Below are 20,643 nucleotides of genomic sequence, written 5' to 3'. Positions count from 1 at the left end.
AAAAGGTGTGCATGAGAAGACACCAGCCCTGCCTTTTTCTGATTTTTCTGCCTACAAGAGACTGATGATGGGCAAAAGTAAAAAAAAAAAAAAAAAAACCTGTGTGATCAATACTTAATAATAAACAACTGACTGGAGACACAGCAGCCCTGCCTTCTTGTCTATTAACATTAAGTGTCAGGCAGCATGAAGTAATTCACATCCTGTGTCCTTTCCCCTTCAGTGAATTGCCGTTTTTCCCTTTGCGTTTGTTGCTTTAGCTGAATAAAGTCATGCGGGGTTTTTTTTAAGCGATAGCTCAGCATTTATAAAGTGTAAATATAATCCCTTAAAACTGCCCATGTTTTTATTATCTATTTTTAGAATCTCTAGACTATCTTCCTGCAAATATCATGTTGTGTAATGTGTCAGATTAAAGATGTCAACAAGCAAATTTGACACGATGAGAGGGTTTTCCGGAGCCGCCACACAGATAATATCTAAGTTGAATATTGTAATGATTTTGTGAAAACCTATGAGCTATTTGCAAAATAGGATAAAAGTTCCACCTGTTTAACAGTTAATCTTGTTTTTTAATAGACACGGGCATGGCTTCTTGCTGGCTGGAATGAAAACCTTCACCTTCACGACTTTCCGGATATGATTGCTCTAAATCTCTTCTAGTACAGTTCTGTAAATTATTATGATCTTGTTCATCTCAGAGAGACTCAATTGTGTAAAAAAAAAAAAAGGGGTCTAGGAGGATAGCTGGATTAATACTTTAATGCGTATGTGTATTCAAGATGGCTGCCACACGTATCCTGCGCTTGTTTTGCTTGGGCACATCCTCAGAAATAAACCAACCTGGTCTTTGCGCCTTGTTTCATCATCTCCTCCCTCAAGCCTTCCCATCAGCCCCGTCACCCTGCAGCTCCACCACCAGATCTGACTGAATGGGAAACGTGTCCGTTACCAGCACCTCCATCACCGTGTCCATGCCGAAACTTTCCTGCTCGGTTTCCTTCACGACGCCGGAGTCTGGCTGCTCCGCGTTTTCCGGCACGGCTGTCTGGGCTTCGTCGTCTGCCGTGTCTTGTCTTGCTGTAGGAGGAGGAGACGTAGTCTCAGTGTTCTCATCCTCCACTATGAGGTTGCGCAGTTTCCTCTGGCGTGGGGTGTAGTTCTCCACACGGTTGTGAATCTGCAAGTGGCGGCGCAAGTGAGCCTGAAGGCAAGACGAAAGAAACAACGAATTTCAACAAAATTTGACAAGGTGTGATGTAAAAAAAACATTAATAAGCACTGGTGTGCTGTTGTGGGGAAGTTGATTACATAAGGAATAACACTCTCTTAACATAGACTGTTATAGAAAAATAATCAGTGAGGGGACAGGGCAAAGATGACTCCAACAATTAAGGCTCTGGGATACTGGTCAGAAGATCTCGTATCACTAATCTGTATCACTAATCTGCACCGGCTGGGCCTGAGCGGGGAACCAACACACCCCCTGGCCCCAGGGGTACTGCATCACCCAAGCTGAGACAGGTGAAGAAAACAATTGACTGTGATGTTTGGGTGTTTCTGTGACTCTGTACCTGTCTGGTGAACTTGTAGCCACACTCGGTGCACTCGAACTTCCTCATGCCCTTGTGTCTCCGCACGTGTACACGAAGCTGCTCGATAGCTGACAAGAGAAACAAGATGCTTTTCTGAAACTGGCGGTAGGTCATGCTGTACATGTACACAAATAAATAAATAAATAAATTAAAATAAAATAAAATAAAATTTTGTTCTGCTATAATGTTTATGTGACAAAAATAAAGGCTTCTGCTTAAAAACTGAAAACATTTTAACACTTATTTTCTCTGGATTAACCTGAATTTTCTCACCTTTGAAGGTCTTGTTGCAGATGGGGCAGGAGTGTGGCTGGCCTTCCCGGTGTCTGCTGGCTATGTGGCGCTGCAGCGGCCCCTTCTCAGTGAACCGCTGCTCGCAGAACTCACAGCTGTATGGCCGCTCACCCGTGTGTGTGCGGTTATGCTTGTCCAGGCTCGCTATACACACACACACACACACACACACACACGACTCATATTCAAACTAGAAAATCTCACAAAGCACAAAGTGCTTTAAATATAACTTTAGAAATAAATAAAGACAGTTCTTTGGTATTTCAAAGTGTCCTCTAATTACCTGTATGTCTCTAGACAACAGCTCTATATATAAGCTACATAAAGTAAAGTATTTATTTTGTATATAGAGCCTCAGCTGTGCACATGCTTTCCTGCTCAACACGGTTGTAAAGAGTAGTTATCTGAGTTAGCATGTCCTTCCTGTCAGCTGGAAGGTTAGGTAGGTTAGAAGTGGAATTACCCTGAGTGCGGAAGGTCTTTCCACAGAGGTGGCACTGATACGGTTTCTCTCCTGTGTGTGTACGGAAGTGCATGTTCAGATTGACCTTCTGGGTGAAGGCATGATTGCAGATCTCACACACAAATGGACGCTCCTTCCTGCAGACAAACGGGGAAAAAAAATGTGCCGTGTTCAAACTGACAGCAAAAACAAAACGTGACCGATCACTCCAAAGTTGAGAAAGGTTATGGACTATGATATGATGCATATCCACGCTGTGTATATACAATTTTATACACAAAACGCCAAAATATCCCTCCAGAATGTTTTTCATTTTAGCTACAGGACAACTGATTTGGATTGTTAGTTGCTCCACCCACTGAGATGTTATTACTATGGCAACAAGTAGTAGAACCGCCTACTGGTGGCTTCAAAGTACAGTGACTGCTGATGTGCATAACGTGATAAAATCACTGTATCTGATCTAAAAATCAAAATAATAACAACATAATCTTTATTTTCTATAGCACCATTCATTTTTTAGGGTTAGTTGTATACATTTTGTTTATCTCTTGAAATAACTATATACAGTAAAATGAACAAAATGAATTGAATATAAAGATAAAAAAAACAATATTTAAAATATATATATAAATAATCCTGTGGTGCTCTTGGTGGCTTGTGCATCAACAGCTTTCTACCACACTTCATTTGTTTATTCCTTTAATTTGTCACTCGTCTGTTTCTGTCCCAGCTACGGATGTCTACGGATATGTTTAAAGATAAGGAATTTCTAGGCTGAGTGCTGCGCTGCATGCTGGATCTATTGGATGTCTGATATGGAGTTGGAAAGGAAACCTGTGAATGGCTTTGATGTGCATCTGTAGGCCGTTGCGGCTGGACGCTCGGTGACCGCACTCCTCACACACAAACAGCTTCTCCCCCCGGTGCTTGGCGGCTTCGTGGAGGCGGAGCTCAGTACGGGACAGGAAGCATTTGGGGCACAGTGGGCACTAGAGGGGAAAAAACAGGAACATTCAAGAATGAAGCCAAGATTTTTAATATCGAGTGTGTGTGTGGGTGTGTGTGTGAATAACAGACAGAACAAGGGTGTGTGTGTATGTTTGTGTAAATAACAGACAGAATAATTGTGTGTGTGTGTGTGTGTGTGAGTGTGTATAATAACAGACAGAATAAGAGTGTGTGTGTGTGTGTGTGTGAGTGTAAATAACAGACAGAATAAGAGTGTGTGTGTGTGTGTGTGTGTGAGTGTAAATAACAGACAGAATAAGAGTGTGTGTGTGTGTGTGTGTGTGTGTGAATAATAGACAGAATAAGAGTGTGTGTGTGTGTGTGTGAGTGTAAATAACAGACAGAATAAGAGTGTGTGTGTGTGAATAATAGACAGAATAAGAGTGTGTGTGTGTGTGTTGAGAGTGTGTATAATAACAGACAGAATAAGAGTGTGTGTGTGTGTGTGTGTGTGTGTGTGTGTGTGTAAATAACAGACAGAATTTTACCTTAGTGTTAATTGGCTCTATTTGTTCTGTGTATCATTGTGTATGTGACATGACTTGAGACGTGTTCCTGTAGAGCGGCTGCTGCTGTAATCATAAACACTGTCCTGTGCTGATCCCAGCTGATTCTATAAAGCTGCTTTGTGTGAATCGTGTATAGTGTTAAAAGTGTTAATAAATAACAAACTTAAATAAATCCTGAGCTGAACTGGCATTAGTGTGCTGAAAAAAACGTCCAAAAACATTGGTTCTTACCGCGTACGGTTTCGGAGCTCCATGGACCTTGATCATGTGGTTTCTGAGCTCTTTCTTCTGCATGAACTGCTCCGAGCATGACGTGCACTACACACAGACACAAGGTTCAGAAACGCAACAGGATCAGAAACGGCTTCCAGTAAAACTATTTAAAGTCCACGAGAAATAAATAAATAAATAAATAAATAAATAAATAAATAAATAAATAAATCTCACACTTATTATAGAAAGCCAATAAAAAGTCATCAGTAAATGACTCTCTATAGCTGCTATACTCTAAGTAATAACTTGTTTTGTGGACATTCCACAATATCAAATATAACTATAAATGGATAAAAAGAATGGATACAAAGCATGAATTCTAATCTTTTGCAATCTGTTGTACATAGAAAAAGAATAAACCCCTTTAGGATGTACTGTTCCTTAAAAAAACAATCAGTGACTCTGTTCCACGCTGGGTCGCATCACAACACCACGTCGCTGATTATTTTACAATAACAGCATGTCCTGGGGTAATTTATTCCTTATTTAACACACAGAGGACTGTATTTATTCTCAAATAAACAAAAAAACATGATTGTTTGTGATGCAATTTTGGAGGGAAATCACCTTATTTGGCATCTCGCCCGTGTGTGAGACTGTGTGCATTCGCAGTTCCTGTCTCTTCTTGAAGCTCAGAGGACACCTGGAACAGAAAAACATCTAGACCGAAGAAGATATTTGGGTTTAGTGATTCATCAGGGAAGAGTTGTATTCCTTCACACACCACTTGATGTGTTCACCTTAACACCGAGTGTATATGATCTCACCATATCCGTCCTGCTGAGGCAGTTCCTTGCCTCGTGCTCCTGCAAATTCTCTTTCCTGTAATAGCATTTCCCGCATTTGTCACACTTGAACGGCTTCTCCCCCGTATGCCTCCTGTTGTGTACCTTCATGTAGTATTTGCTGAGGAATGTTTTGTGACACGTCGGACACTGAACAGTTCCCTTCTTGATTTCTTTCGGAGTGCCGCCTCCATTTTCTTTGCCGCTGGCGCTTCCTTTCCGTTTACGCTTCCCTCTTGGAGCTGTAGGAGACGTGACGGGCAAATCCCGAGGCGTGTACTCTTCATCCGTGTCTTCCACGCCGTCCTCTTCCTCTTCGTTGTTCTGATTAGCTCTGGGTCCGTTCTGCAGAGAAGAAAAGTTCGACCGGTTCCAGGGTGTTTATTATAAACATCGTATTTATTCACTTTGGAGTTTGATGCAGAATTACATTCTGACATACCAGAAACAAATAGGACAGAGACAATAATGAAAGTGTTAAAACAATAAACAAATTTATAGAATCTTTTGCAGATGATAAATTCTTAATTCTGATTGGTCAGTGGATTCATTTCCTGTAACTGTGAAGTAGGACAAAGACAAAGTAAGACAGTGCAGCATAAGCTTTAAGAAACAGAAAAAGATATTGAGGCTAGTGAGAGAATGACTGTTTATAGCTGCTATAACATAAGTGATAACAGGAACTCAATGGTTTGTGGATGCTCTATAGGATTAGGACGTACCTACAACCTGATAAACAGAATATTGTGTCCTTCTTTAATTAAACTGGAGTCACTGGTAAAATGCTCTGCTCTGCTCACTTCACCTATGAAAATTGATTTTCACAGAATCCTTATAGTTAACTTTTTAGAAGGTATATGGATGTAATAAATGAGGATATGGAGTTAGTGGGTGCAAGTGTTGAGGGTGTAGAAGATAGGTGGAGAGAGATGATTCGCTGTGGCGAACCCTGAAGGGAAAAGCCGGAAGAAGAAGATTATGATATTATGATAGCGAACATGAATCACCTCAGCTTCACTTGGCATTTGTGTATTGCTCTGTTCTCCATCATTTGAGATGATGCCCTCATCTTTAGCCTCAGGAGCTGCAGTTCGTCTTCTTGTTGCACTCACTTTTACAGTGACTACAGGAACAGAGTCATCTCTGGCCAGCCTGCTGGGGCCCCTCACCCTCCTGCCGGATCGAGTGACGGTGACTGTGCTGGTGCTGGGAAACTCGTCAAGCTCCACAACTACTGCTTCTGACCTCACTGAGATTTCTTCACCGTTGCTTTTCACCTCCTGCTGGGAAACTGATAGTGGCATAGCAGTCATGTCCGGTTTGGTGTCCTCAGTCTGTGAGGGGTAAAGCGGCTTTCCTTCGACGAATTCGTTACAGAGCGAACCGTTAATCCTGTCCAAACTTTGAGCAGGAATGAGCGAATCAGGAACAAACAAGCCATTCGCAGCTTGTCGGACCTTCGCCTCGTTATGGCTGTTTAGATGGAGCTCACCAGTGTAGAAGAAATGCAGCAGCAGCTCAAGTCCATCAACGGGACAGTCTTGCGGAAGGTTGATCTCCGTACACGGTGTGGAGGAAGCTGCGTCCTTGAAAATTTGGCTGAAGCATGCTAGGATGTTGCGGTGGGCCAGGAACACCTGACCGCTCAGAGTGTTGAGCCTCACATCGCAGAACTTTCCAAGCCCCCTCTGCTGGTTGAGCTCGGACAACACCCACTGGGCGTGAGCACCATCTAGTGTGCTTCTCTCCATGAAGACTGGCTAATATGGACATGACAGAAAAAAAAAACACATTGCAATTACATAACTTGTCACTGCATATCAATTAAGAGATATATAAGAGATTAAAGGTATTCATTCAACCAGACCACGTTTTTGCAATAAATGCCTTCAACAGTTTGTGCATTGCAGAATTTATTGATCAGCAGCAGCAAAAAAAAAAAGTAAGTCACAGAAGAATCTGACATGATTGAGAAAGCAACATTATTTAAATATGCAAATTAGACACGCCCACAAACAAGCTTGTACCCGTACCCTTGTATATTTTTGTTATATTTTACTTTATTATATCTTGTTATATTTCCAGTATTTTGTATTTTTTGTTATTTCTCTATTTTATTATTTTTATTCATCACCTTTTATTCATTACCTATGCTTGTGGATACTGCTGGAAGTCGTAAATTTCCCATTGGGATGAATAAAGTATCCATCCATCCATCCATCCATCTATCTATTTATCTATCTATCTATCTATCTATCTATCTAATGAATTTTTTTTTTTTTTTTTTAAATATTTTTGTTAAAGAGCAGGTCTGTACATTTAGGCCATGTACAATAAAATAGATAGATAGATAGGTAGATAGATAGATAGATAATTTATTTATTTATCTATCTAATGAATTTTTAAAAAAATATTTTTTGTTAAAGAGTAGGTCTGTATATTTAAGCCATGTACAATAAAATAAATAGATAGATAGATAGATAGATAGATAGATAGATAGATAATTTATCTATCTAATGATTTTTTTAATAATATTTTTTGTTAAAGAGTAGGTCTGTATATTTATGCCATGTACAAATAAAAGATAGATAGATAGATAGATAGATAGATAGATAGATAGATAGATAGATAGATAGATAGATAGATAGATAGATAAAACATTATTTGGCATGATCGCCTAAAGAATTTGAAGTCTTGATATAAAATAAATAAATGACCTGTAATTTCACTGTGGCATGAAATACTGCCTGCAATGACGACCTGAGTTTCAGGCACTGTCGCAGCAGCCCCGCGTGAAAATAACATCTTCTAATAATTAAAATGTTTCTAATAAATTGACCCTTAATGCACTCACTACATTTTAATCCAGTGCCTTAATGGTTGCACTACATCCGTCCGGTTCTGTTAACTCGACGTTGAGCTCGATGTGTGTATTTTAGTGACGCTCCCTAAGGTCAGCGGTGAATGACTTACCCTCACACTCGATCCGGGCTCTAAAACCCCGCGCAATGTTCCGTCATATATGAAGCTAACCTATAACACAACTGGTATGTGGTAAATTAATAATATATTGAGCACGAAATGTGTTTTTATTCGACTAAAAAAACAAAGACGCCATGTTGGAGGAAAACCAGGAAATTACGCTTACCTTTTCAGACGAACCGTATAATCGTTGGCCAAGCAGTACTTCGCAAAGGGTTTATATTTTGCTTGGGAAATATTTTAATAACATCCCATTTATGTTACCAAACTATAAAGCCAGTCTTCATGTTTTTACATAGCTATAAATTTAATGAAGTATGTAATCGTACAGATACATCGTACTTTTTATATATTAAAAAGTAAAAAAAAATCCGATTCAAACTCCGGGATACTTTTGTATTGTCCACCTCTTTGTACGGTCCATACCGCTTTTCTAGCCTACGCTAGACAACAGCAGGCTGTATTGTACAGATTTCTATAATATCGCGGTAATGTTGTATTATTTTATGCTTTCACGTATGAGCGTTTACACATTAGAGCATAAATAGGTGTTAATGCATTGTCTTTTACCCTCCGTTTGAGCGCTAACGCTAACATTACAGGAGTCAGCCTGCTCACATGGAGTGGCGGAGCTGGTAATTAATTTCCCAGCCATCCAGGAAGCCGAATAAATTCTGCATAAAACCCCGAGACTTTATTTTTATTTATTAAATAGTGCATTTAATGTTCATGGCTCTGGGTTCTTGAATGTTCTCTATTCATCCGCTTTTCACACAAAGAGGTAAGAGCTAGCTAGCTAGCTAGTTACCCTGCAATGCTTCACTAAGGATTTATTGCGGATATATGTGTGTAATTATTGACCAGCCCGAGTGGATGTGGACTACACGGTGTTCTGTGCAATGTAAATAAGAATAAAAATGAAAGTAGTCCGTGTTAACTCCGTGCTGGTTCACTTATTTCGGTTCTCTTGTTGAACTGATGTGACACTGGTTGCATCGCAAATGGCTGCGTGCTCCCTACAAATGTGCCCTCAGTAGGCTAAGTGTTAATGGGCTGTACAGCCAGTGTAGTGCACTAGGTATCCAGTAACGTGCTGTATCGAATTGGACCACTCGGTGACGCAGGACAAGCAGCAGAAAATAAGGATAATTTCGTTATAAAGCAAAAGAAATTTCACCGTTAAGTGTGTTAGCCGGTTATCTTGTTGACGACTACATGTAGTCTGTCAGGTCTAACTAAAGTATTTAAATTTACACATTAAAAAGAAAAATTCACTCCAGGGAATGACGCATCCTGTACTAGTCTTGTGTCCACCCAATAAAATGCTCTCTAGAATGTATATGTCCCGCTCCCAGGGGCAGGTCTTACTCTGCAGTATTAGCTGTGCATCTTCCCTGGTTCCAACAACAAAAATGACTGGAGGAGGAAAGAGGGTAGGATTTGTGAAAGTTTTCACAGGGGTTTACCAACTTGGGGAGTTGGAATGTTGCTACCTCAGACAGATTTAGAACGCAGCCCTGTCTTTATACAGCATTCTTGTGTACAATGCGTCAACATTGTACAAATGTGTACAAAGTAAATATTAAAACGTGCAGCATTTCTTTGTTAAGTCACTGTCAAATTTGTTTAGATTCAGGGGGTGTGGTGCATCTCAATGTTTTTCATCTAAATACAGCTCTGCTATCCTGTTTTAAAAGTAAATACATCAACGTAGCGAAACAGATTGAGACCGAGAATTCTGTCTCAAGCCATTTGATGTGCAGATGATATCCTTACGTCTGTCTTTCTTTTTCTAGGTTTTAGTGACCCAGTGCCAATGAAAGTTCACAAGCATTGACCATGAAAGTGCACAGAGTCTCGAAACGCCACGTGAAAAACAAGTGGCGCACCCACGGGAAGAAAATCCGGTTCGCGGACCCCTCCGGTTCCAGTCCGAGACCTTCAACAGCAAAGTCTGAGAATGAACTTGTACACAGACAGAAACCCAAAGTGAAGCGGTTACAGAAAAACTACAACAAGGCCGTGGCCGTAACATCCGAAGATGGACATGTATCACAGGCGAAAGGCAAGTCCTTGTCTGCACCCTTCCCTCACGTCCACACCAACGGAGGAGCTGAGCTGGAGATGGGGAGCGACTCGGAGGACTCCCAGGACTGGAGGTCCTACGCCAAGAGCATTCTGCAGAACGGTTTGGAGAAAGAAGGTGGTGAAGGGAAGTCAGTTACAAATCAGTTAGAGGAAGAGGAGGTGATTGAATACCATGCGCAGTATGACCGCTCCCAGAACCACACAGTGTTGGTCCTGAAGCAAAGCCAGGTAATTAAAAAAAAAAACCCACCATATGTTCTTGTGCTGTGAAGAGTTGAAGCAGTTCTCAAAAAGCAGTGCGTAAGATTCATATATACCATAAAAGAACATATTAAACACACTATGCTGAAACTCCTGCAACAAATCAGAGGTGAATAAATTCGTCCCCTGGACACCAGGAACAGTTTTGTGTCTGGGATTTTAGTTTTTATCTCACAATAGGTTTATTTTGTTTTCACACTGGACACATTTACTGCAGTCTGATTCCCAGTTGGATTGTTCCCAATGCCCCACAGCGGTGTTTGTTTTAGAACCACTCAATTTTATTAAGCCCTAATGCTTTTGCAAACGTGTTGTGGAAACCTACAATGTCAATAACGATCGGCTAACACACAAACTTTACATCTTGAACAAATGCAGAACCGAGTACGAGGTGCGTTCACGTTCACAGAAATCACTGCACTGTTCCAGTGCAACTGAACCCACATCACCTCCTACAGGAAGTCTCGGGTTCGGTACTAAGGTGCACTTTCTGGTCCACAGCTCTCACATTGCCAATTTTTTGTGTTTTAAACAAAACTGCTAGTTTTTAATATTCGGAAAAAGGAAAACACTGTCATGTTGTTGTTGTTGTAGTTATTATTAGTAGTAGTAGTATTAGTAGTAGTCATTTTCAGAGCAGATTTACTGAGAGGGTGTCTGAAGGATTGCAAATATACACATTAGTCATAATGAATTTGCAAACTGGGATGTTTCTGCTCAAAAGCATGAAAAAAAAGTGTTTACCCAACCTCAATCATTTTGCCCCATATTTGTGCAAATTAGTACAGCCAAAAAGCAGGTATTAAATGAGCTAAAAACCCATTTTTGAGAGTTTGATAAAATATTCATGGAAATTGAATAAGTTTCTTTGAATCGTGCTTCGGCTCTAAAAACCATTAAGCACAGAGTAATGTTTTCATTCCCATTTACCGCATTAGCAGCAAGAGTGGAAAACCATTATCCATTCTTTCAGGTTTATATTGTGTATGTTGGGCATGCCTGTAATTGCTTTTGTAGGTGTGTCTTTAAATCAGCCTGTGTTATGCTACAGGAACCTCTTACATGCAGCATTTTTTTAATTGCCACATGCCATATGAAGTGGTTTTAAAGTGTAGGCTTGTTTATGACTAAGATTCTCATGGTATGATGATTTGTTTCCTATAATGAAGGCTCTACTGTGCACAAGCATGCTGCTTCCCAGCTGTAGTCTTTCTACCATGCTGCAGTGTAAATTTTGTCATCAGGCTTGGAGTTATGAGTTTCTGCTCTCTTGCTTGTGTTTGCAGTCGCTGTGTTTCAGAGGGACATGTCTCCTCACTTGCCTGAGCGGTCGTGTGGAAGTGCTGGGCTTCACCATAGAACAGGGACAGCAGCCTTATCCGCTCTTCTCGCCACCGTCCCACTGTCCCCTCACCATCAGGGCCATGACCGAGTGCACAGCGTCCACCAAGAGCAGAAAGGAAAGCCAGCTGGAGGCCAAGGGCCTCGTCCGCAAGTACCTCTCGTCAGGTAAGATTCCACCCAAGAGCTATGTGGCAGAGGTTAGAAAGTTTACAGTATGACTTATGTTGTGTGTCCATGTTGCAGAGCCGCGGAAGAGACTGCTGAGCGAGGTGGATGCGGGCTCGTGCGTCATGCTGCTTCAGCCGCTGGACACGTCACTCACACGATTCTTGGGCAGCTTTGACGAATTCAACCAACTCTTTGGCCTCAGCTCGGTGAGCTCACAACCTTTCTTTTAGCAACAGACATCCTATTGCCAACTATCCAGGATACAAATTAGGATTTTTTTAGCAATAAAAAGAAATATACAGCTTTATATGGAGCAATAAAAATGCAATGACTTTATTAGCTTTATAATCTGTTTGATCATCATGTGGTATCTAGTGGCACTGATATTAAAATCAAAATAGTACACAATTAGGAAAAACAGGGATCAGCAGTCGGTTGTACCAGAACATCACCAGATCTCTTGTTGTCCAGTTTGAGCAAAAATCATTGCTATATTTGAGGAAAGAAAGGTGATAAATTTAATACACCTGCCCCCTGATTTCATACATCAATGTGAATCATGTGAGAGAATAATACAAAATGTTTAAAAGAGTATTCCAGTGTTGCTTAAAATGTTAAATGTAAATGTTACAACTGAGAAAGAGGGTCTTGGTTTATGTCAGATTGTGTTACTGATTGGCTGCTGATGCGAAGATACACGAATGGTTACAGTTGCCTTAGGTGCTTGTGGTTCAACCCAATTTTTATGTTGTGTTAGTTTATACCCTGAGTTTGGGTGCAGGTGTGTTGTATCAGGACAGAAAGATTATGCAGACACACAAGTCAGCCACAGAAAGCCTGTAGAAAACATCTTGAATCTTGAAGATGATGTGTGTGTGTGTGTGTTTTGCAGAAGGAGCTGCGCTCTCAGGCTGCCGTATATAACCCAGCTCTCTCAGCTGTGGGTGTTACAGCGCTGCAGGGTTCCTGTGCACTTGGCCTAGTGGCATCCAACAGCTACAAAGAGGCCCTCAGCAGCTTGCTCAGTGCCTGGGAAGGTAGACACACATACACACCACACGTTACAGTGTGATGTCTTTTTTCAAACTAGCACAGCATAAAATACTTCCACACACTGAGACATGAGTTTCAACATAAGTTTTTAATAGTCATGTCCTGGATGCATGAGGTGGAGATAATTCTGTGTATATTTAATCAATCTAATATTGACAGAAGAGATGTGCTTAGTGGTTAAGGTGTCTGAATTCAAATACCATGTCCATCAAGCTGCCACTCCTGTGTCAAATGTGCAGTTGTATAAAATAAGATAAATTTTAAATCTCTCTGGATATGGGCAGATGCCAGAAATGTAAATGACAGCATGCTAGCAAGAATGTTTTGGAGACATCACATGCATTATGAATGATTTGAACAGATCTCTATTGAGTGCGCGAAATAGTCATTTTTTCATGAATTGGCCTCTTAGGTGTTCCTATTCAAGTGGCCACTGATAGTATGTCTAAACACAGTGTATGCCGCTGTGGTCATTAGAGAGTTAAAGGAAAGGACTTCCTGTAGCTGCTGTTGTTGGAATGCTATTTATAATAAGGGCTAATGAAAAATAGCCACAGGCAAGGCATTAAAAGAACAATAAAACAAACATTATAGTGGCTTTAGTGATTAACCCTTGTTTAAAAAATCTTTAAGTCTCTAAAATTAATAGTCAAAGCTGAATTTTATATTTACAGGAGATTTTGATCGATGTCCTGTTATTCTCGTGTGCGGAGCCAAGAACTCCGGCAAGTCCACCTTCAACAGACACCTCATCAACAGCCTGCTTAACCAGTAAGTGCCATTGTGATGAAACCTCCGACTCATTCTGCATTCCATACAGCACTCTTTGTGTAAGACATGAATAAGTTGTCATTTCTTACTACAAGGCGTGTCTCTGAATGACGTATCCCCGCATACTTGCTTTTCACAGTGCCTAGGGTGTGCTACACAGCCTCTAAACCAGGGGTGTCCAATCTTATCCGCAAAAGGCCAGTGTGGGTGCAGGTTAATTTTCCAACCAAGCAGAAGCCACACCTGAGTCTATTGAAAGCCAAGATCAACTGATTAAACAGGTGGAATTAGGTGTGGCTCCTGCTTGATTGATGAAAAACCACACCCACCCATTGTGGATAAGATTGGATACATCAGACACAAGCAATAATCAGAACAACAGTAGGTTTGGTGATGTCTGATTCTTCACTTGCTGTTAAATATGCTTCAGCCTCATGTCCTGGGCTTGGAAGGTGATTAAAAGTATACAGTATACAGGTGTTTTTTTGTAAATCATAATTTGTGTGTGTGTCTTTGTGTGCAGCACTGCAAGTGTGGAGTATTTAGAGTGTGATCTTGGTCAGACCGAGTTCACACCTCCTGGCTGTCTGTCTTTAATCACAGTGACCGAGCCACTGCTAGGTGTGTATATCTCACTGCTAATACACAAGCTGTATCCATAAGACTAGGCAACAGGTCTGATGAAATTTCCAAAGCTGTTCTTGAAACAGTTATTGTGCTTTCTCTCTCTCTCTCTCTCTCTCTCTCTCTCTCTCAGGCCCTCCATTCACACACCAGCGAGAGCCGGAGCACATGGTGTTTTATGGCCAGGCAGACTGCCAGTCTGATCTAGACCGCTACCTAGACTCTCTCAAATCCCTGTGGAAACACTACAGCGGAGAGAACCCAGTCATCATTAACACCATGGGATGGGTCAAAGGTCAGCAACTACCATTAAACCGCTACATAGAGGATTATGAGTTTAGACCAGTACAAGTCAGTAGCCATTTTCCCCCTCTTCAATCTCCCACAGGTCATGGCTTCCAGGTGCTGGTGGACCTCATCCGCTTCTTCTCCATCACGCATGTGGTGCAGCTGAGCTACGGCGACACGCCCCAGTGCCATACCCTCACCTCCGACTTCCTGCGCTCTGCACAAGGCTGGCACACACATCCCCCGGCACAGTCGGCCCTGGCAGGGGAACAAGCCAATCAGCTCACAGCACGGGGTCACGTGCTCCTCAGCGTCCACTCTGAGTTTGAAGGAGCAGGGACCGCTGGGGAAATGTAAGCCATGAGAATGAAGTGCAGGCAGCTGTGAATGATTTATGATGTTGCTTCTCTAAGAGTAGTGCTGCGAGACGCATCATGAGACGCATCATTATGTATTTATCAGTTTATAATGATTTCCAAACTTGACTTAAGGTATATTGAATTAAAGAAGAAAAAGCACTGCACAGTAATTGATATGCTGTAAGCTTTTTAATTTTTTTTTCCGTGCAGGCGTCACCAGCGCAGTAACGAGCTACGCGACCTGGCATTGCTGGGTTATTTCAGCCAGCTGCAGTCTGCAGAACCTGGCCCTATCCGCCCCCTGCACTGCTTCACCCCCTACCAGGTGAACACAAAAGAGCTGTCAGAACCAGTTTCATATTTACTCATTCAAATGCAAACAAAATCCTCACTAACCTATTTAAAATGCAACCCCTAGCAAACATGATCTTAAACTGATACGTAGTTATCTTTAGTTTTACTTAAATGTTTTCCTGAATGCCGTGCACACAACCCAGAAATAGCGTGCTTTGGTATCGATTGTCAAGTAATACTCATTCCGACATCAACCGAAATCCAGCACCAAAAAGCAAATGAAGCTGAAGTCTGCATTTATTATGTAGGTCAGGCTTTGACTTATAGAAAACATGTCTGATTCAGAAGAGGAAGACTTTCAGCATAAGCATAGGTGGATTTGTGTGGACGTGGCTGAGATTCAACAAAATCCTCAGCTTCTCATATCAGCAGCTTGCAATGTACGAGCCCCAGACGTTCTGGCTGTTTTCCAAGAAAAGTAAGGAAGTAATGAGATGATCAGCCACAGAGAAAGTGTGAAGGAACCAAAAGCTCATCTTACAAAAAAGTACAGCATGCAGCATGGTGCTGTTGAACAGTCGGTTCTGGTTGAACACAAAACCAGTTACCATCTGATACGTTGTTTTGATGCAAAAAATATGCATTGCTAGCATTTTTTTTTAGAAAGAGGAAGAAAGAAAATCTGGTGATGGAATGAATGTTTATAGTGGCTGTAACATAACCGATAATGGGAACTAACTTGTTTCACTGATGTTCCAGAAAGTTAAGTATGACTGGATAAAAATATATGTACACCAATCCGACATAACATTTTGAGCGCTGACAGGACATGACTAACACTGAATTTCCCCACATCATGGCACCTGTTAGTGGGTGGGATATATTAGGCAGCAAGTGAACATTTTGTCCTCAAAGTTGATGTGTTAGAAGCAGGAAAAATGGGCAAGCGTAAGGATTTGAGTGAGTTTGACAAGGGCCAAATTGTGATGGGTAGACGACTGGATCAGAGCATCTCTAAAACTGCCGCTCTTGTGGGGGTGTTCCCGGTCTGCAGTGGTCAGTATCTATCAAAAGTATCCTTTAAGTCCTATAAGTATCCTTTAAGTTGCAAGGTGTGGACCAAGTGGACCCAAATTACAGGACCTAATGTATCTGCTGCTAACATCTTGGTGTCAGACACCACCACACACCTTCAGGGATCTAGTAGAGTCCATGCCTCGACAGGGCAGGGCTGTTTTGGCAGCAAAAGGGGGACCAACACAATATTAGGCAGGTGGTCATAATGTTGTGCCTGATCCTTGTATGTACATGCTGTCTTTCTTTAAATAATAAAAATAAAAAGAGGCGCTGTTATTAAAATAATCCTTGTTGAGGATTATTTTCCTCTTAACTGTATGCCATGTTGTGTTTTATGCCTTGTTTATGGTCTGTTCCATTTAACTGGCATGTCAAATGATTTATTATAAATGGACCAACTTTGCACTACTGCACAGGCTTTAATAATGAAACACAACCATTGACATTTTCTGGCTTGAACAAGATGGAAGACTTTATTGATTCACATGACTTATGTCTCTCTCTCTCTCTGTATCCTCATAGGTGCCCCACTCGGCTGTAGCTCTTGGAGTCACACACTGTGACGTGGCACCCAACCACATCCTGTACGCCGCTAACGCCAGTTTAGTGGCTCTGTGCTGTCTGAGTGAAAAAGTAACAGGAAGAGGTGGACCTGTGCTGCTGTCTCAAACACCCATCTGTCAGTGTGTGGGCCTAGGTGAGTACACAATACTTCTTTTATCTCCACAGAGATCAAGGATGTATGAAACAACATGCATAAGGTATAATGCTTCTGAAGCATCTTTAGCAATGTGTTGCAAGAGTCAATGTGAGCAAGACGAAACCTCAATGAGGTTTTCTTCCGTATTCTTAAAAAGATCAGACTTTCTTCACACAGAACATATCAGCTCTCAGGTTACGTAAGATATATACGCTAGTCGCAAAAAAGCCAGGATCAAAACGTTTTTTTGCAAGGCGTTACAGTTGAGGCTGAAAATACCACACTGTCGTTCTATTGTTGTCGCTCATCGTCCTCTACATGTTATGCAAAAAAAAAAAAAAAAGTCTGTGGTTTGTCATTTGCAGTGTCAAACACAGTGTAAACATAACAACTGACTTGGCTGTTCATGCGCATTTCTGTCCTGCTTTGTTGAAGGTGTCCTCAGAGGGGTGGACATGGCTCGAGGGCTCTACTTTCTAGTCACCCCAGTGCCTCCTGCAACCCTGAGGCAGGTCAACTGCCTGCTGCTAGGGGAGATCACACTGCCTAAAATCCTTCTAACTGTCCAGGTAAAAGTCTATGCTGTTCTCACACAGTCACTCCCTCACTCATTCATTCACTATTTATTATATCGTCTATGGCACATACAGGAAACCCAGTCTGATTGTGGAAAACACACAGACATTGTGATCAAAACTGGGTATTTCTGTCTATTTTGTAAAAGAAATATATTTCATCGAATCAACATGATTTTATTTATGTTCAAACCTTAATTTTGCGCTCAGCTGGTTGGGTGAAAGACTTTAACAAACACTGCTGTGTTTGGGTGTAAGTGTAATTTCCGTACACAGTAAATGCCGGGGTTTTGCTTATATTTGTGAAGGTTAGCAGACACTTCCTCTGAGATGCCAAACAAACCACAGGACATCGCAACACGTTTTGAGGAAAGCGCTATCCATGCTCTTACACATGCATGAGCTCCCACAAGCATTAAGCATCCCTCTGATCATCAGGAGAGTTAATAACACAGGCTTGATTTCATATCTTATTTCAGAATAACATGATCCCTGAGATCCTGAAATCACGGCCTGCTCTCGACAGAGCAAAAGCTTTTCCACCATGCCCCTCGTCCCACCGAGGAACCTTGACTTGCCTCACCTCAGAAACTGATGTGGCTGAACTTCCAAGAACTCAGTGTCAAATTATAAACCTATAAACATGGATGAAGACACTTCTAGTTGTCACTGATCACGATTATCATTTCATTATTATGGCGATTTGACGATGTAGGATGCTTTTCCTGGTCTCATCTAAAATGAGGCAGAATCCCATTCACACATAGAGCTGATTAGAAAATTATTTTGCTCACTGATGCAGAGCTAATTACCGAAGTGCCATTAGCAATTACTCCAGCACAGCACAGTCAAGTCTTTACCCCCCAACCCCCTCCAGCTAAATCTTTGTGTTCCTTGTTAAATATCCCAGCCGTGAAATTTCAAGTGTCTCTTTCTTTTTCCATTTCAGCACGGTGTTGAAACCGAGCTCCCTTACGTCACCACAGATTACAGCTTCGAGATCACCGGTGCGGGAAAAGTCCACGTCTTCAAAGGGCTCGCAAGATCCGGTTTTGTCAAGGCTAAACCCAATTAATAAACCCTTAATAACTAAGCTCTCATTGTACGGACTTCTCTTTCAGCGAATGACGTTTGTATCTGTAATTGTTTTGTTTTATATACCAAATAAAGAGGCTACAGCTGCCACCGGATGTACAGAACAAAAGACTTTATTTTATTTTATTTTTTTTGGATTATGGTGCATGATGGGAACGGTAGTTTTTAGAGTCCTAAGTCAGCGCCTTGCCATATGGAACACACTTAGGATAAAACATCGTTGCCTGATTATATTTGTGTTTGCGACTTTTTTGTTCACATATTTCCGAATATCATTAGTAACGGGTTGCTTGCATACTGTTCATTTGTCAGTTTGTTTCAGGTAACATTTCTGGACTGTACAGACTGTAAGATATTAAAACGGGTTTCACTTTTTGTCAGGACTTTGTCTTTCACTGAGCTTATAGCGTGCGTTTCAAACCTCTAGATGGGAGACTTTGACGCATAGCAGTCTTCACTCGTGGTTTTGCACATGCTGTTTATAGATGATGTGCAGTTAAATACAGATGGGTGGGAAGTGAAAGGGGAAAAAAAAAAAACCCAAAAGGTCTAAGTGAGTTTGTCGATCATGACAAGCATGTCTCTTGAGTGTCCATGCTTAAGGGTGAAAGTAATTTTGGTGAGAAAAGACAAAAGATGGCATTTTGAACATGTTGATCACTTTTTAATATTTTTTTACACACTGCACTTTTTAATTTTGAAACTTTTTATCCTTTGTGAATAAGAGCTGTGAATAGAGACTGCAGTGAAAGAGAGACCAAAAATATGATCAAAATGTAGATAAGGCTGTAGTAATCTCTAGAAAGAGACAAAATTCATCTGTTACTTTACTTGCATTTTACTACTTATTTACCTACTAATTTTATGTGTATAATTCATGAAAATAATTATTACTTTCTATACTTGTCTTTGTTTTACATATTTCCTTTTACATTTATAGTTTACTTACTTGCTCTATGTCCTTTAATTGGTTTCTTTATTTACTTACACACATTAATTATTTACTTACTTTTCTTACTTGCATATTAACTTTGACTTACTTATGTACGTACATACAATTTACTTACATACACTATATTGCCAAAAGTATTCGCTCACCTGCCTTGACTCGCATATGAACTTTAGTGACATCCCATTCCTAATCCATAGGGTTCAATATGACGTCGGTCCACCCTTTGCAGCTATAACAGCTTCAACTCTTCTGGGAAGGCTGTCCACAAGGTTTAGGAGTGTGTTTATGGGAATTTTTGACCATTCTTCCAGAAGCGCATTTGTGAGGTCACACACTGATGTTGGACGAGAAGGTCTGGCTCTCAGTCTCCGCTCTAATTCATCCCAAAGGTGTTCTATCGGGTTGAGGTCAGGACTCTGTGCAGGCCAGTCAAGTTCATCCACACCAGACTCTGTCATCCATGTCTTTATGGACCTTGCTTTGTGCACTGGTGCACAGTCATGTTGGAAGAGGAAGGGGCCAGCTCCAAACTGTTCCCACAAAGTTGGGAGCATGGAATTGTCCAAAATGTCTTGGTATGCTGAAGCATTCAGAGTTCCTTTCACTGGAACTAAGGGGCCAAGCCCAGCTCCTGAAAAACAACCCCACAACTTTACACTTGGCACAATGCAGTCAGTTCTCCAGTTCTCCTGGCAACCGCCAAACCCAGACTCGTCCATCAGATTGCCAGATGGAGAAGCGCGATTCGTCACTCCAGAGAACGCGTCTCCACTGCTCTAGAGTCCAGTGGCGGCGTGCTTTACACCACTGCATCCAACGCTTTGCATTGCACTTGGTGACATATGGCTTGAATGCAGCTGCTCGGCCATGGAAACCCATTCCATGAAGCTCTCTGCGCACTGTTCTTGAGCTAATCTGAAGGCCACACGAAGTTTGGGGGTCTGTAGCGATTGACTCTGCAGAAAGTTGGCGACCTCTTCGCACTATGCGCCTCAGCATCCGCTGACCCCGCTCCGTCAGTTTACGTGGCCTACCACTTCGTGGCTGAGTTGCTGTTGTTCCCAAACACTTCCACGTTCTTA

At 41.4% G+C, this 20,643-nt stretch overlaps 2 protein-coding genes across 7 annotated transcripts; one reads left to right on the top strand and one right to left on the bottom strand.

The window, feature by feature from the left end:
• Positions 1-67: 67 nt before the first annotated feature.
• Positions 68-8,191, bottom strand: zbtb48 (zinc finger and BTB domain containing 48). 3 transcript variants are annotated; one of them, XM_058409443.1, is made up of 10 exons: positions 8,079-8,191; positions 5,938-6,690; positions 4,913-5,275; positions 4,713-4,805; positions 4,104-4,190; positions 3,190-3,344; positions 2,353-2,489; positions 1,869-2,033; positions 1,575-1,663; positions 68-1,204 (listed from the first exon to the last, which is right to left on the bottom strand). In XM_058409443.1, exons 2-10 carry the CDS (start codon positions 6,679-6,681, stop codon positions 878-880), a joined length of 2,160 nt encoding a protein of 719 aa, XP_058265426.1. In that variant the 5' UTR covers positions 6,682-6,690; positions 8,079-8,191; the 3' UTR covers positions 68-877. The 3 variants fall into 3 exon arrangements, with proteins under 3 accessions (XP_058265426.1, XP_058265425.1, XP_058265424.1); XM_058409442.1 differs by lacking the exon at positions 8,079-8,191 and adding an exon at positions 7,648-8,072; XM_058409441.1 differs by lacking the exon at positions 8,079-8,191 and adding an exon at positions 7,904-8,072.
• nol9 (nucleolar protein 9) lies at positions 7,845-18,984 on the top strand. Of its 4 annotated transcripts, none has more exons than XM_058409446.1 (13): positions 7,845-7,977; positions 9,709-10,228; positions 11,548-11,770; positions 11,849-11,979; positions 12,666-12,810; positions 13,501-13,597; positions 14,121-14,218; positions 14,355-14,516; positions 14,610-14,862; positions 15,079-15,193; positions 16,762-16,936; positions 17,375-17,508; positions 18,464-18,984. In XM_058409446.1, exons 2-13 carry the CDS (start codon positions 9,752-9,754, stop codon positions 18,587-18,589), a joined length of 2,136 nt encoding a protein of 711 aa, XP_058265429.1. In that variant the 5' UTR covers positions 7,845-7,977; positions 9,709-9,751; the 3' UTR covers positions 18,590-18,984. The 4 variants fall into 4 exon arrangements, with proteins under 4 accessions (XP_058265429.1, XP_058265428.1, XP_058265427.1 ...); XM_058409445.1 differs by lacking the exon at positions 7,845-7,977 and adding an exon at positions 8,297-8,400; XM_058409444.1 differs by lacking the exon at positions 7,845-7,977 and adding an exon at positions 8,314-8,693.
• Positions 18,985-20,643: the final 1,659 nt, after the last annotated feature.

Source organism: Hemibagrus wyckioides, linkage group LG15 (assembly GCF_019097595.1).
Source record: "Hemibagrus wyckioides isolate EC202008001 linkage group LG15, SWU_Hwy_1.0, whole genome shotgun sequence".
In the NCBI taxonomy this organism is placed as follows: domain Eukaryota; kingdom Metazoa; phylum Chordata; class Actinopteri; order Siluriformes; family Bagridae; genus Hemibagrus; species Hemibagrus wyckioides.
The sequence above is the reverse complement of the archived record's forward strand: the minus strand, read 5'-3'. Positions and strand labels throughout refer to the sequence as shown.

Coding starts and splice junctions, on each gene's coding strand:
- zbtb48 (XM_058409443.1), bottom strand. CDS start 6,681: ATGGAGAGAAGCACACTAGATGGTGCTCACGCCCAGTGGGTGTTGTCC. Junction 5,276..5,937: donor AAATGCCAAGTGAAGCTGAG/GTGATTCATGTT, acceptor TCTTCTCTGCAG/AACGGACCCAGAGCTAATCA. Junction 1,664..1,868: donor CTGCAACAAGACCTTCAAAG/GTGAGAAAATTC, acceptor TTCTCTTGTCAG/CTATCGAGCAGCTTCGTGTA.
- nol9 (XM_058409446.1), top strand. CDS start 9,752: ATGAAAGTGCACAGAGTCTCGAAACGCCACGTGAAAAACAAGTGGCGC. Junction 11,980..12,665: donor AACTCTTTGGCCTCAGCTCG/GTGAGCTCACAA, acceptor TGTGTTTTGCAG/AAGGAGCTGCGCTCTCAGGC. Junction 14,219..14,354: donor AGTGACCGAGCCACTGCTAG/GTGTGTATATCT, acceptor TCTCTCTCTCAG/GCCCTCCATTCACACACCAG.